The sequence below is a fragment of the Doryrhamphus excisus genome, chromosome 9, assembly GCF_030265055.1.
Source record: "Doryrhamphus excisus isolate RoL2022-K1 chromosome 9, RoL_Dexc_1.0, whole genome shotgun sequence".
Lineage (NCBI taxonomy): Eukaryota > Metazoa > Chordata > Actinopteri > Syngnathiformes > Syngnathidae > Doryrhamphus > Doryrhamphus excisus.
In genome coordinates this window covers 15,415,208-15,430,942 of record NC_080474.1, presented here as the reverse complement: position 1 = coordinate 15,430,942, position 15,735 = coordinate 15,415,208, and the positions used below count along the sequence as shown (strand labels likewise).

Sequence of the window (15,735 nt, the reverse complement as noted above, 5' to 3'; positions counted from 1 at the left end):
GAGAGCGAGTGGGCTTTCATGTGCGCAGGCACGGAGCGGCGAACTAAACGAACATGAATATATGCACGGTGTCGTCCGGGCACCAAGAGCGCGTGTCTTAAATTGTGTGTGTGTGTGCGCGCGTGCGCGGTGCTTAAAATGATTAGGAATTTGCATGTGCAGGTCTGTGTGGGTGAGCGATATCAGCAAGCGTGTGCGCTTACTAGGTCATAACTGGCGCCACTGTGCGTGCGCGTGTGTTACACTAATCAGGATGTGGCTTGTGCGTGTGCGTGCGTACGTACCTACGCTACTGTCTCCCAGGCCCTCCTCCGGCCCGGAGTCCGGAGTTTGCAGCACACCAGTATGGTACAACAAGGGCTGTGCATCTACAGGCTTGCTCGTGCGTTTGTGTGCATGCGTGCGAGTACGATACGTCAATGGGCGCGCGTGCGCATAGTGCTTCAAATGATTAGAAATTTGCATGTGCAAGTCTGTGTGGGTGTACAATAGCAGCAAGTGTGTCTGCCTTTGCAATCCGGCGCGACTGCTCACGTGCTTATTAGGTCATAACTGGCGCCACACACATATATAAAAATATATGTGTGTGTGTGTGTGTCACACTAATCAGCATGTGACTTGTGTGCGTGTGTCACTGTCTCCGAGGCCCGCCTATCTCGCTGGCTGTGTGTGATAAGCCCAGAGCTTGCGGCACTAAAACACCAGTACGGGACAACAAGCGCTGTGCATCTACAGGCTTGTATGCTCATGCGTGTGTGTTCACTATGCATATATTGGTGTGTGTGTGTGTGTGTGTGTGTGTGTGTGTGAGCCCCAGGGGTCTGCCCCAGGCTTATCACACGCAGGCAGTGAGAGACGAGCTTCCTGAGAGGGAGGCAGCGAAAGAATGAACGGGAGGGAAGCAGGGAGGGGAAGGCGGGGGTGTTGTTTGCGCAGCGGCCAGTGACTTGTTTGTGTAGTCTCAGGGTTTCTCCTCCCCCCTCTCGGCATGTAGAGAGGGGGGAGGGATGCTAAAGGTGGGGTGGAAGGGAAGGAGGGAGGGAGGTAGGACGAAAAAAAAGAGAAAGATGCGGGAGGGGAATAAAACGTTTGAGAGAGACACATAAATCACAGAGACGAGCCAGCTTCTCTCCAGCACGGCTGACTGCGCCCTTGCCCCGCCCCCCCGTCGCCGCCGCCCCATGTTTGTGCGCGAGCGAGGAAGGAAGGAAGGAAGGAAGAACAGCCTCCGCTGCTGCTGATGCCGCCGCCGCCGCCGCTAACCACAGTCACCACGGCACATTAGAGGGCCATTAGAACGCGATTATACTCCCAGCGCTTACCTCTCATTCACACTCTCGCCGCCCCGCTCTGACTCACTCACACGCACATACACACACACACACACACACACACATCATGACGCACACACTTCCTAATCATCATAAATGTGGCGTCTGAGTTTGTGTGTGTGTAACAAACGACCATAAAGCAAGCGCTTAATGAGCAAACGCAGGATGCACACAAAACACACCTATTTACAGTTTGGTGACGATGCCTCTGCTGGTGATTAAAGATATTACACACGTGAGAGTACGCGTCGGAAAGTCCGCCAGCGGGGCGAGCAAGTTAGCTAGCGAGAGGACACGCAGGGCAGCTGACAAGGCATTAAACTGCACCAATCAATAAATCAATTTGGAGGAATCTGTCGAGGGGAGAGAGCGGCACAAAAGGACGACGGAGCAGGAGGAGGTGGAAGAGTGTGACAAAGGGTCGCTTTAATTAAAAAGGACGGCAACCCGCACGAATGTCCGATAAACAAATCAAAGTTTGGTTCAGATAGGGTGTGGAAGGGTTAATCCCAAACGGGGTCGTGTTTCCAGCGGGATGGGTACTAGCTGCCCTAATACCATTTATGAATGGAAGCAGCTAATGACGCAACAAATGGAGGACATCCGACATTTGCCACTCCCTCAGTTTGAGAAAAGTTTTCACTTATTCCTGTTTGGTAGATCCTCGGGAAAGGAACTTCTAAAGGGACAATTCTTATGCTTCAGGACCTAGAAGACTTGCTATGAACCAAGAATACAGCTGTCCATCACACAAAGCAAAATGTCCAACCATCTTGCTTGTGACCTCAAGCTGAAACCAACTTGGGTTCTGCAGCAGGACAACGATCCAAAACACACCACCAAGTCCACCTCTGAATGGCTGAACAAAAACAAAATGAAGACTTTGAGGTGGCCTACAGTCAAAGTCCTGACCTAAATCCTATTGAGATGCTGACCAGCATGACCGAAAAAAGGTGGTTGATGCTGCAAAACCTTCCAATATGGCTGAATTACAACAATTCTGAAAAGATGAGTGGGTCAATATTCCTCCACAGCCGCCCGAAAATAACACTTTGAACACCGCTGTTCGAAGTATTCCTTCCATAAAAGTACTTTGCTATTATTTGGTATCCTTCGCAATGTTCAGTGTTTGATGCTTATTGCTATTCACGCTAGCGTTCGGGGGATGTAACATTCACGATGATCTAAACTGTTGCCGGGTCGCTCATGTACATGTGGCGAAAAACAGTCAAGTGTGTTTACTATTCGTGGCTATTAAAAACAAAGTACAGTACACATGAATGTAGGATGCTGATCACGTTAACAAAGGCATAATTCACAGCACAGCACACACAGCCACCACAGTGGTGGGTAGAATTCCTTCTCATTCCGATTTGCCGTTTGCCAGTTCTTGCAAGAGAAACAAGAGACTAGCTCTCTGAAAACAAACTTCGGAATTTGTTTTCTACATGTGACTTAACAGCTCAACCAGAAAAGCCAAAGCACAAGCGCCATCTAGTGTTGTGGGAGGCACAGTGCATCGCCAATAATCGTAGTGGAGATCGTGGAGTGCATATAAACCGCGATGTCACATTGAGGTGTGAAAATTGAAGAAACCAAATTATTTTAGTAATTTGACTAATTTAGTGAATGGAAACATATTGAATGCCAACGTCCGCCATGGACCAGACCCCAATTTTAGCATAATTTTGCGTAGATACGCAAAATCGCACCTGTCAACCTGAGGGAACTGACAGCTTAAGTGTTGCGTTCTGAAGAGTTCGTCTTCTTCGTCTTAGTCATTGGAATTTACGTCACGGCCCCGGCAAAAAGCTGCCAAAGCAGATGAGGATGCCTTCGTGTTAAAAACGGTATACGGCGACTGCGGAGCACTCTTAGGTGGGGAAAAACGGGTCTGGCTAATACGCTTGGGGGGCGAAGGGAGCTTTTTGTAATGTGTTGTGTTGTGAATGTCTGGCAGCAGCACTGAAGAAAAAAAAAAGTCCGGATGCACAAGAGAGAAAGAGAGGCAGCGAGCATCTCCGCTCTTCTCCGTGTAATGATTCCGCCGATCCCCCATGCTGTCTGTGCGTGAGCGTGTGCACAAATGTGTGTGCATGTGTGCGTGTGTGTCACACTTCGCCTCACGGAAAATTAATGAGATGTGAGAGCGGAGCGAGGCGAGAGAGGAGGAGGAGGGGGTGGGTTAGCGTGTGTGTGTGTGTGTGTGTGTGTGTGTGTGCGCTTGCGGGGTGCCAACGACAATCTGAGTCACAAAGAGAGGAAGAGAAAGAGTGCCGAGAGGAAAGAAGGGGGAGGGAAAGAGCGGAAACCTGAGTGAGAGAGCGAGGAGGGGGCTGGTGAAGGTGGTGGTGGTGGTGGGGGGGGGGGGGGGGGAAATGGCGAGAAGAAAGCACGAGCGAAATAAATGGAAGATACAAAGAGGGATGAAGAGAGGAAGAGGATGCGAGAGAGGAGAGACAATTTTGAAAATAGGCGTGGAGCCGCGTAGCAGACGGGAACAAAGCGGGGCGAGAAAATGAGCTCAATTTAAGAGGAGAGGAAGTGGAGATGCCAAACGAGGCGAAGTGTAAAATGTGCCGAGAGCGAATGCAGGGGGGGTGGGGGGTGGGGCGGGAGGGGTGTTTGGTGGGCCCCCCGCCTTATTACCTCGTAGCCCAGACGCGCCGCTCTCTGGAGGAGAGTCTCGCCTGCGTTCTTGTTCACGATAAGCCGACGTGCCTCAGGCGGAATGGGTCGCACCGCCGGGGTGGTGTCAACGGCAATGACGGCAGGCGTCCGGTGCGGCCTGGTGACCTCTGGTGGGACGCCGCCCGCTCTGCCGTTCGTCTGGGGCTGCGGCGGGGGCGGGCAGAGCGCGGCGGGGGAGCAGGGCTTGACTGGAGAGCAGGGATAATGATTAGGAGAGGCAGCTCGCTTCCTCTGAGCCTCTCGCTGCTCACTCAGCTGTGGAAAGAGAAAGAGAGAGAGGGGAAGAGCGTTAAAGCAGCCATATAGCAGACGGAAACTCAAGGGCACACACATGCAGGTGTAGACACGCTCGTACGCACGCACGCTCACACGCACGTACGAAGGGTACATTTCATACAGCAAAGTGTGTTCATTACCTGCTTGGCCACACATACTCACACAATGGCGCTTTTGTTTTTCGTAAACAAGGCCCCTTAATGTGCAACATCTGTGTTATTTTTATGTCAGGAAGACACGGGATGTGTCGCACGTGCACGCATGCACGCAGGCGGCGCCTACAAAACGACTGCTCGCGCCGCAAAAAAGGAAAAAAAAAAAACGCTGCAGGGACTGGCACGCCACTTCTCCTCGAACCACTAAACCAACAGGCCTGTGAGCGCCAAGCGGGAGAGGCAGTTGCCTACGTTTTAATGTGTGTCTGTGTGTGTGTGTGCGCCCTCTCTGTGGAATTCCATGTCGAAGCAGCTGTCAGGCTGAGGAGGAGCAGGGGAGGAGAGCGGCGCGGGCGGAAAACAACTAGCCTTTTTTCCCCCCATGCTTTTTTTTTTTTCCCTACCCCGTCTTTTGAACTTCACACACTCGACCATGGCCGCCACATTCCTCACCGTGCAAGCAAGCAAGAGAGGGAGTGAGGGTGGGGGGGGGGAGTGTGCGCGGTCTCGTGTTCAGTGGCGTTGTATAATTGCTCTGGGGTTTTGTTGTTATGTCAGGAATGCTCACCGACACGCACCCTTTGCACACGTTGACGCGCCACAATGGGGCGGACGAGGCGTGCTTGACAATTAGGCGCCGAGACGAGCCCTGGAAGGCTGCGGGGTGGGGGGCGGGGGGTTAAAGCTCCAGTCGCCCTCTAAACATTGTAAACATGCTTCCTTCCTCTCCCAGTTGCACAATTGGAGACGCCGCCAACACTCACCCTGTCGTCCTCGGCTGCTCCCGGATCAGCCGGAAAGCGCTGGCCAGGGCTGCTAGGGGCGCCCTCTTTCCTCTTCTCCCGCTCCCGTTGGCTGGTGTGTTTGGTCTTGCACGGCCGCTTGCCCTTGGGCTTGTCCGCATCGCTATGACGACGCAGCTTGAGGGGAGGGGCACCTCCCAGTGTGGGCTCAGCGCCCGGGGAGGGAGGGCCGCGCCGAGGCTCCTTGAGGCCACGGTCACCTGAGAAGGGGCCCAGCGGGTGCGCTCTGTCCTTCAGCTGGTCGCCGGGGTGAAGGGGAGGCGTAGCGACTCCTGTGGGAGAAGGGAGAAAGGAAGAGAGATGAGGGAGGGGTGAGTGTGTGTGGAAACACGGCGGGGAAGGTATTGCAAGGCCATCTCTCACCCTTCTGTTGGTTTATTAATGAGCGGAGAGAGCTTGTCTAGGAGCGCCGCACGCCTGCTCCATCAGGAAGAAAATACTGGCTCACGTAAACACGTCCGCCTATAGAGACGCGCGCACTGCAGCAAGAATGCAGAGGCGCGTCGTCTTGAAACAAACGCCGTTTTGCAGGGCTAAAAACCCTTGAAGACTGCAAGGTCAAAACTGTATTCAAGCGCTTAATGGAAATACGTTTCCGCTCGAGGATCATCGGAAAGCATTCCACATGAGACTCGTGGCTTGATTTGTGTCTGAGTAGAATCTTCCGAATAAACACGCCATTAAATCATATGGCTTGGTTACGGCCCAGCGAGGGGAGGAACGTGGAATTCTATGGTTTCATGCCATTAAAGGCCTCTTGCAATTAATAGGACGCAGTCAGCCCCCCCCCCACCAAGTGGACCAAACAAGGTGGCTACTGCTTCAAAACCGTAATCATGTGACTGCAGAGACAAGTACTGTCACACAGACCTCACATTGCTGCTGGCTTAATAGCATTATGGTCCCATTTGCAAGACTCAATAGCGATGATTGGCAATGCTAGGCTAGGCTAGGTTGAGGTGGCTTGGGCATCTAGTCCGGATCTAGTCCGTCTCCCTGGTGAGGTGTTCCAGGCATGCCCAGCCAGGAAAAGGCCCCAGGCAGACCTAGGACACGCTGGAGGGATTATGTCTCACAGCTGGCCTGGAAACGCCTTGCTGTCCTCCCGGTGGAGCTGGAGGAGGTGGTCGGGGACCGGGAGTTCTGGGATTCCCGACCGAGACTGCTGCCCCCGCGACCCAGACCCGGATAAGCGGAGGAAAATGGATGGATGGATGGTCCCATTTGTAAGACTCAACAGCTAGGATTGGCAATGCTAGGCTAGGCTGACCACCAACAACCTATCGAAGAAAGTGATCTTACAGCATACAGTATAATGTTGGGGTGTCGCGAGACAGTACACACGAGATTTTAACATTACTTTTAGGAAAAGCACAATCGAAAAAAATGCATGCACATTGCAATATATTTAGGCAAGTAAAATGAACGAGATCTTTTGACAGCCATAGTATACGGCAAAACGCCTTAACTGACACCAAAAAGTAGGATCGAATATGATACATGCTTTCCATAAACAAATGTTATCATGGTTTAAAGAAGGGACTCAAGTCAAAATGGAAGAAAATACGGAGTTCCTCCCCTTTGAAGCTATAACAGCTTCTACTCCTCTGAGAAGACTTTGCAGAACTATAATTTCTCACCCATTTGGGAGGTCAGGTTACCAAAGTTGGACCAGAGCAAAAAGCATTGCTCAGTCAAGTTCTTCCATCCCAAATTCATCAAAGTATGCATTTTAAGAACATAGTTTTGTGCAGTGGGAAGAGAAAAGGGGCACTAAATTGTCCAAAATGACATGCTAAGATGATGAATTAAACGCCTCCCATGATGCATAAGTGACTTTTTCATGACTTTCTAGTGAACACCAAATGTGAGACGAATCCATCATCACCCTGACTTGTTCGCTGCATTTTTAAAACAAGAAGTTCGTTCATTCACACAAATTTTTTTGAGGTTTTGTGGCTTTTCATGACATCATGAAGGCCAAAACCCTCCTCCTTTACGGATATGATACCACATCTGACCCAGCAACGCCAGCTAGATAAGTCAACAACCCCCATTGATACCCTGATAGGCTTCTCTACACATTAAAAAAAAAATCTGTCAGCAACAGACGTGGGATCATTCAGTTAGATTGTTTTTTCTTCAGCGAAAAGGCTAACCTAGCTTGATGTAGCAATTAAAAGTTGAGTTACAATGCAAAAACAGCACTTCTTGGAGACTCGCACTATCAGAGGCTCATTAGCATTAAAGCTAGAGACACGCATGTTTCCATTTTGGCCAACATATTTCCAATACACTATTGTGGGACCTCAGACTTATTTCAAATTGTTGAAAGAATATTAGGACACCTTTATGACCGACGCACAACTCGTCAACTCCTGATTAATTACTAGAAGTTGAGTCATTGAAGAGGTATGTGTCAATACTTTTGTCTACATAAAAAGCACGCAGCAGAACAAAGGACAAACTGCAGACTGCCTGACAGACGCAAGCTTATCAGTGAATGGGGGGGGGGGAAATCGTTGCAGGGCTGTTGCCAGGGTGACGTTATCTGAAAAGGTGAAAGCAAGGGGGGGAAATAAATAAATAAATAATGAAAAGAAAATCAGTGGCCAATCAAGGCCTGTGGTTTCTGCCGGGGAACATAAAACCCAAATCTTCTCTGATTTATTCACTTTCTTTCATCTCCCTCCTGCTCTTTTATTTTCCTCCTCGCCTGCTCGTCCCTGCGCTTCAGTCTGGGCACACGAAGAAGGGAGCGCATGGTTTTAATAAGTCCCCCCCCCCTCCCCCTCCCTCCCTGCCTCCCTCCGACACACACGTGCACACTCGCTTGCCTTTCCCTGCGACCGGTCTTGAGGGGAGTGGGAAAAAAAATGATCACACATTAGTCACACTACACCTGCCCACGCATATCTCCACCAGCCACTTTCCTCGCGCGCGCTTTCATCGTTCGCACGGAGCATGCTGCTATAAAAAAAAAGAAATCACAAGGGGGGGGGCTGGCATTTTTTTTTTTTAGACTTTTATCCCCCAGGTCCTGTCTCTGATTTCTGCAGCCTTTCCCCTTTGGCAGAAGGAAGTATCCTCTACCTCATTTCCTCCACCCGCTCCCAAAAAGGCTCCTGGGAAATCCCCCTAAAGACAGACGGCTCAACAAGAAAGCGAAAGCCAAAGATAGCTTTCCGTTACCCTGGCTGAACTCGAAGCGACACACACGCGCGCGCACGCACACACACACGCACACACACACACACACACACACACAGCGTGACGTGGTGCTGCTCGCTGGCTCACTCACCGTTGAGCAGCCACTTCCTGTTGACGTCGGCTCTCTGCTCCGCCGCACGCTCGTCACGCTGGGCCGACCCGAGCTGCCGCGACTGGGGCCAGGGAAGCTCCTGCTTGATGAGCGGGAGGTCCGGCGAGGGGGCGCCACCTTGGGTGGGCTTGCTGAGGCGCAGACCCTTGAGCTCGATGCAGACTTTTAGTTTCCGGACTTCGTCGTCGTCATCGTCTTCATCAAGACTTGTCTGCTCATGCTCATCTACAGACGATAAACAATGTTTCATGTCAAAGTATGGAAATATTTGAGCCACTACTGCCCCATTAAGGCTGTGTTCACGCTTGTCATGTTTGTTTTGGTTAAAATCAATTCTGGTGCGTTTGCTCCACCAGTATGGTTTGTTTGGTCTTGTGTAAACGCAATCATCCGAACCTAACAAGCAGACCAAAAACACTTGAGGAATGGGTCTCGGTCCACATGCAAGAGAACTTTGTGCAGTCCGGCTCACTTGAGCTCAAATGTGAGCACTACATGAGCCAAATATACTAGCCAGTGTTAAAATGACAGCAGAAATCATGCAGAAATGACAAATGTGCAAGGGAATGCGTTGGAAGTGCTGTCCCTTTGCTCTGGTTTCTCCCTCGGTGCTCTTGAAAAGTATTTTTTAGATGTTTTTGTGGAATCTAAGCTGGTAAAAATATCCAATTTAATAAGCCAAGCTGGCATTTTGGTTTGGCATATTGATATATTACATAAAATTATGTAATAAAATATTTCACAAAAGCTGCCCTTACTAACTATTTTGTCCTAACTTTGCATGTGTTCTTTATGTTCTTTATTCTTAGGTTCCATGACAAAGTACCAGTCTGAACATTAAACGAACCATCAAAGTGCGCACCAAATATTTTTTTTTTCTATTTTTGGTCCGCACCAGCGTACAGAACACCAAGTTTAAACACAGCTATAGTCCAACTCATAACAATGCAGACACACTAAAAGAAGGAGTAGTCAAAGAAAAATGGGAAAATAAAAGCCAGAATATTCGCACGGGACGAGTGTTTGACTTTTTGCCGAGGGAGAGCAAGTGTGGTACTGTGAGAGAAAAATAAAAAGGAGACCCAAACAGATGAGTGGAGAGATGAAAAGAGGAAAAAAAAGAGCAGCTTTGAAAAAGAGGGGATGGGGGGTTAGGATAAGCGCCGCAGAGGAATGGTGTTGAAAGGAGAGAGAGAGAGAGGGGGAAACTGAGCGAGAGAGAGAACAGCCGTCCTCTCTTCCTCGCTCTGCCTCAAAGACGGGATTAAACACTCGGCAACGCTGGCTATCGCACAGAGAGAACGGCGGGACGGGGGTAGACAGAGGGTGGGTGGCGAGGCAAGGGAAGTCAAGGGGAGGGGTGCGTGAATCTTTTCCGATTCATTTCAGTTTTACGACCGAATTGATTTTTAAGAGTGATTTCAAAAACAACACGGGGAGATTTGAAGAAAAATGAGCACGACGACGTGGGTGGCACAACAGACTCACCGGCAGACATCCTGGCTCTTTTCAGAGGGATGGACACCCTCTCTCCATCCTCCTGCTCAGAGTCCTGCTCCACCTTGGGGACGTGCAGACGCTTCCTGCTGAAGTCATGACAGAACGCCTCGTCCTTGGTGGACTCCCTCGTTGCAGCCGCCAAGGTGGGGGGGCCTACTTCGGAGTTGTGGCAAGCGCCTTCGCTGAATGCTGCAAGGCTCTGCGCAATGCACCTCTGGAGAACGGGGACTCGGTTATTGGGGAACGCAGGCCGAACACCTGAGGAAGGACGGCAAATGGAAAGATGGCAGGGATTTGTTACCGAAGGCAAATTAAAGATCCCATATCGGGGCCTTTTTAGAGCATGTTAATGAGCACCAAACATGTTTGGTATGACAGAAGAGGCGCTTTTGAAGTTGCAGCGTTTCATGACGTCAATAAGGAAAACATCCTTCCTCGTGGACATAATACCACCTCTGACCCGCCGCGTGTATATGACCACCACTTCACAACTTCAGGCTTTGCAACACATCTTAAATTAAAGCCCCAGGCTCTATCAGCTACACATATAGGAGCTGTAAGTTTGATTATTTTGTTTTTCTTCAGTGAGTAGGCTAAGGTCTGCTGTGTGGCAGGTCAATGCCAGAGTTGATTGGCTTCTGTGATCGGCGTTGAGAGGCATTTATCGCAACATGCCGATCATGTGATTTTTTTCCTCCGATGTCCATGGGTGGCTGATCGATCAGAGCATCTCTACACAAAACTGTGTTTTCTAAAAGCTGAATTATGCCCCAGCGCCCCTGAGCCATGTTAAGGGACGACGGCTGGTTTGGTAGCCTCGAAAACCCGCTGGCCGAGCTTGACTTTCATCTCCAAAAAAAATAAAAAAATTATGTTTGCATCAAATCGACAGAGCGTTTTTTCTTTGTACATCATTTCTGGTTCTTCACTCTTCTTCAGTCACCATTGTTTACTACTACACCTTGTCAAAGAGAGAAGAGAGTTGGTCACAAAACACTGCCCCCTGTGTTTTGGTGGAGAATTGTATGTCAACCACTAACCCATGGCCGAAAAGCCAATAATTCAGGCTTTAGTCGGGCTTACTAAAAGCACTTCTATACTGTCTTAATCCCATCATCAAGTTAATATTTTGGGCAATACGCTTCCAATACACTATTGTGAGACCTCTGAGACTGGGAAAACCTGCATAATATGGCACCTTTAAACGACGAAAGATGAAAGAAAGCGATGGAACAACGGGTGGCGCCGGCATCGTCAGCGGGAAGATGCTAGTTAAGAAGCAGGCAGCTTTTATTCCGCTTTAAAGACGGGCAGTAAAACTTTGATGGGCTAAAGACTTTTTAATCTGATGCAAGCCGAGCCAGCGGCTTGATGGTTTGCTGCTGACACTTCCTCCTGCGACGACAACATCCTGTGTGCTTTCGCTGCTCCCTCCCCTCCCCCATTTCTTCCGCCGCTCTGTCCTCCCCCACGGCATGACCGCACCACGCCCTTCTCACATAGAGCGTGACTCTGTCGTTCCCCCCCCCTGCACATTCCCTCTCCATGCCATAATTAGGCTCACACGTCAGCCGCGTCCTCGCTCCAACACACAGCTGGGCTCCTCGCCAAGCTAACTAACCCCCCCATGCCTTCCCTCTGTTGCGCTCCCCCCCGCCACATTCTCTCTGGTATCACTCTCCTCACCCTTCCTCATCTCCCTGTGCAGATAAGCACAAAAGGCTTCTTGAAAATACACCCCCCCCCCCACCTCCTCAGCACACTTCCAAGCTTGTGCAAGAGCGTCTGCGCTGCGAGTCTTTTTTTAGAGTAACCCGGTCTCCCTCACCACATCGTTTGCTGCAAGTGCACACCAGCACACTTATTGTTTATATATGTGCGGACCTAGTGAGTCCTCATTTAAAGCATGCTTTTCCTTCCATATTTTTCGATCATTTATTTTAACATTTTATTTTTGAATAGAGTGAATCTCGGCACATTTGAGATTCACCGCCCGCAAATTTGTGTATTCTTGGTCAAAAAAATGTTTTGTCTCATTTGTCATAAATCAGTAATAGTTTTCCAAATAAATGATCAAATGTATAGCATACATGCATTATTGTTAGAAAACCCATAATGATTACATCTTTATGTCTTCAATGTTTTCAAGCCTGACAACGCTGAAACATGAAGGTTTGGCAACCGAAGCACTAGATCGATCAATCAATCGATCAATCAATAAATCCAGCCTAAAAATTTTAGTAAGCTAAATTATCATTCAGAGTGTTGAGTACCTATATTACTATACTTTATACTTTAAATGTTTTTAATAGGCTGAACTGAGGATGATAGACAAGTGGTTAGCGCGCAGACCTCACAGCTAGGAGACCCGAGTTCAATCCCACCCTCTGCCATCTCTGAGTGGAGTTTGCATGTTTTCCCCGTGCATGCATGGGTTTCCTCCGGGTACTACGGTTTCCTCACACAATCCAAAAACATGCTCGGTTAATTGATGACTCCAAATTGTCCATAGGTATGAATGTGAGTGTGAATGGTTGTTTGTCTATATGTGCCCTGTGATTGGCTGGCGACCAGTCCAGGGTGTACCCCGCCTCTCGCCCGAAGAAAGCTGGGATAGGCTCCAGCATTGGCTTAATTTAAGCCAATTATAATTTTATTGCAAATGCTGATCTGAAATTAGAACAACATTAACATTAAGCTAGCAAGAGGAGGAGAGAGCCCTATGTTGGTGACTTTTCACCCACAAAAAGTATATGACATTTTATTTATATTTGACCACCAGTTGCCGCTTATTCCCACCTTCAAAGCATGTACTGTAGCAAAATTTCACAAGGTTTACCGTTTTCCGCAAAGGCGCCTTGCTACTGAAATGAAGTGTGTGTGTGTGTGTGTGATGCTCACCCTCACTTTCCCCCAGCCGGGTGGCGTATTGGCCGTGTTCCAGCACTCGCTCTCTATGTTGGATGTCCGCCAGCTCTCGTCCTGCTGCCGACACAGACACGCACAGACCGCCGCCGCCCTCCTTCTCTTTCAGCTCCAGCTCTGAGAACCGCATCATGGCCCGCTGTGCACACGCACACACAAACAAGGAAAAAAAAATGCAGAGAAATCCCATGAAAACCACCCGTCGTCTGCCTGAAACCACACACATACACTGTCTCCTCTCTCAAAGCCTCAAACTGACCTCTATAAAAGCAAAAACTGGATTAGAAAAACTGGATTTTTTTTTTATCAAATTAAACATTTTAAAAGTCAAATCAAAACACAGCAAGAAATTAAACCGATACAAGACACAAAATAAAGAGCGCGGGGAAAAAAAACAAGCATCAAGACACAGGTTAGACTACTGCAGCCGCTGTGAGTCCATGCGCGCTGGAGGGGTGGGGGCCTGGCTCCCTTTTTCCTGGAATACAAACATGACTAGGAAACATACATCTAAGCCCTGAGGCGGAAGAGGAGAAGAGGTGGAGGGGAAAAGAAAACAAAAACAAAAAGAGGGGAAGGAAGAAGGGAGTGCGAAAGAGTGGAGGAGTGTGCAGCGATACAAGAGTATACAACAAGGAGACAAGAGGCCATGAGAGGCAGATGTGATAAGAAATGTAAAGAACTGACCTCCCAGTTAGCTGCAGGTTGACTTATATTACTCCCCTCTCGTGATATGACTTCCATCTAAGCAATTAGAATGGGGGGGTGGGCTCAATATAACTGTCCATCATTTTTCATCTCTTTTAAATGTGAGCTTGCTCGACTGTTTTTTTTTTTTTTTTAAATACACATTCAAAAGACAGTCCCACAAAATGACACACAATGAAGTCGAACAGGTTGGCAAAAAACTATCAAATCATTTCAACTTTTTGCAGACAAGATGTACACAGAAAGAGATGCCTTTTTGGTTTCCACCACATCAAATTCAATTATCACACATCCAGAAATTGAGCATTTGATAGCTTTTTGCCTCCGCTGTGCATTGAAAAGCATGACACAGACAGCCCCCCCGCCGCCCCCTCCCAAATAAAACCACACAGTTCAGCAGGATGCGTTCAAAAACAACACAGTGACATTTGGGACACAAAAGCTGCCTGAGTACCAGTGGATATGGTTTTTTATGCAGGGTACAAAAATCATTAGCTGAAATATGTGAGATGTACAGTAAATTTACAGCATCATTTAATCATTTATGTGGATATAATTCAATGGTGAGAGAGAATATTGATGGGGCATGAAAGGTTTTAAATGTTAATAGATTAATTTGTTTAAAGTTAAAAAATATCAATACATGATTGATATTTTTACAGCAGTTTTTGGTAAGCTGATATTTTTGGTCATTGGGTCAAACATTTGACTTTGTTTTAAGGGGCCCTCTTTAGGGTTAAGGAAAAAAGGGGAGCAGGAGAGTTACGACCAGGCAGGCAGGGCATCACAGCGGCTTGTTCTGGGGGGTGCGGGGTGGGGTGGGGTGGATAGCAACTGCAATCGGAACTTTAACAGGAAGTCCAAAAAGGGCAGCTGCTAGTTCTTAAGCATGCAACTACAAGCCCCTCCACTGCCCCCTTCACCTTGGGGTTAAGCATAGCCGGAGGCGGTTTGTGAACCGGCGCTATCGCTGCGAGTCAGTGCCAAACACACGTTTCCGCCCCGGGGTGCACGCACAAGGACAAACGCGTACTGGACGCAGTGAAAATAACCTTTAACAAAAAGCGCGTGCTCGCTAATCAACATACAGACACGGCAGGCCTGGTTAACCTTTGAACCGCCAACCCTGATAGGAGGGCCTCTACCGGCCTTGCACAAGCTGACTAAGATGGTGATAAAGCACAGGTGGGGGAAAGGACAGTAGCATGGCAGCAACGGAAATTACTTATGTGCTGTGTTGGAAATGCTAGTCTCATGTCGGATGGGTTCCACGGAAAGTTCTGGGTATTTTGGCATGGAATTATTGGGTTTATTCAATGTGTGTATGTTTGAACCAAAGTGCGGAATCTTTAAAGTCCACCAATTTGAAATTCAGTAGAGATGGAACACGAAATGGTGATCAATATTAAACAATATTTTAATTGGTCCTCATTTTTAGGAGCACAAATCTCAATCGCAGTCAACTTTCACTATAAAAGAAAAAGTAAAAAGTAATAATTAACAGGAACCTGGAATCTGACTTCATGACGTTATGTTTGTTCTGTATTGAACTCTCGGACAATAATCAGGGAAGTCACCCATTGCCACATCGCGGTTCGAATTTCAAGGTTTCACTCTACCACAGTTTTTCCAAACGTGTATTATTTAATTGTGCCGTTTCGTGGATGAATGCTGCCTATTATTAGTCTGCAAAAGTCTGCAATTTGGAAAGTAAATTTGCAAAGCAAATGTTATATATTTATTGCCTAAATAAGGCATTGTCATAAAAAAATGGTTCCATGAATTAAAATACAAATACAAGGAATTGGCAAGACAAACTCAAATTATGAATGTAGTATTCTACATTGGCCACTAGGTGTCAGTAATTGTTTCGTGAGACCAGCACCAGACCTAATCACTAGAATAACAGGCACAATAATAATAATAATAATAACAATAAACTGTTGTAGCCGTAATCTAGCTAACACGCAACTCTGACCCCTTAAGGTCACTTCCTGACCACAAGCCCTGAACCAAAACGCACT

The 15,735-nt window shown here is 48.2% G+C and overlaps 1 protein-coding gene across 2 annotated transcripts in view; it reads right to left on the bottom strand.

The window, feature by feature from the left end:
* The window catches only part of bcor (BCL6 corepressor), a 44,459-nt gene that overhangs the window by 11,845 nt on the left and 16,879 nt on the right, over positions 1-15,735 (bottom strand). The window contains exons 4-9 of one of the 2 annotated variants that reach the window (XM_058081609.1): positions 13,691-13,747; positions 12,980-13,142; positions 10,067-10,336; positions 8,558-8,803; positions 5,218-5,528; positions 3,981-4,277 (exon numbers count right to left, since the gene is read on the bottom strand). In XM_058081609.1, the coding sequence (XP_057937592.1) occupies positions 3,981-4,277; positions 5,218-5,528; positions 8,558-8,803; positions 10,067-10,336; positions 12,980-13,142; positions 13,691-13,747 (1,344 nt within the window). The remainder of the gene's footprint in view (positions 1-3,980; positions 4,278-5,217; positions 5,529-8,557; positions 8,804-10,066; positions 10,337-12,979; positions 13,143-13,690; positions 13,748-15,735) is intronic. The other variant, XM_058081610.1, reaches the window with a different exon arrangement.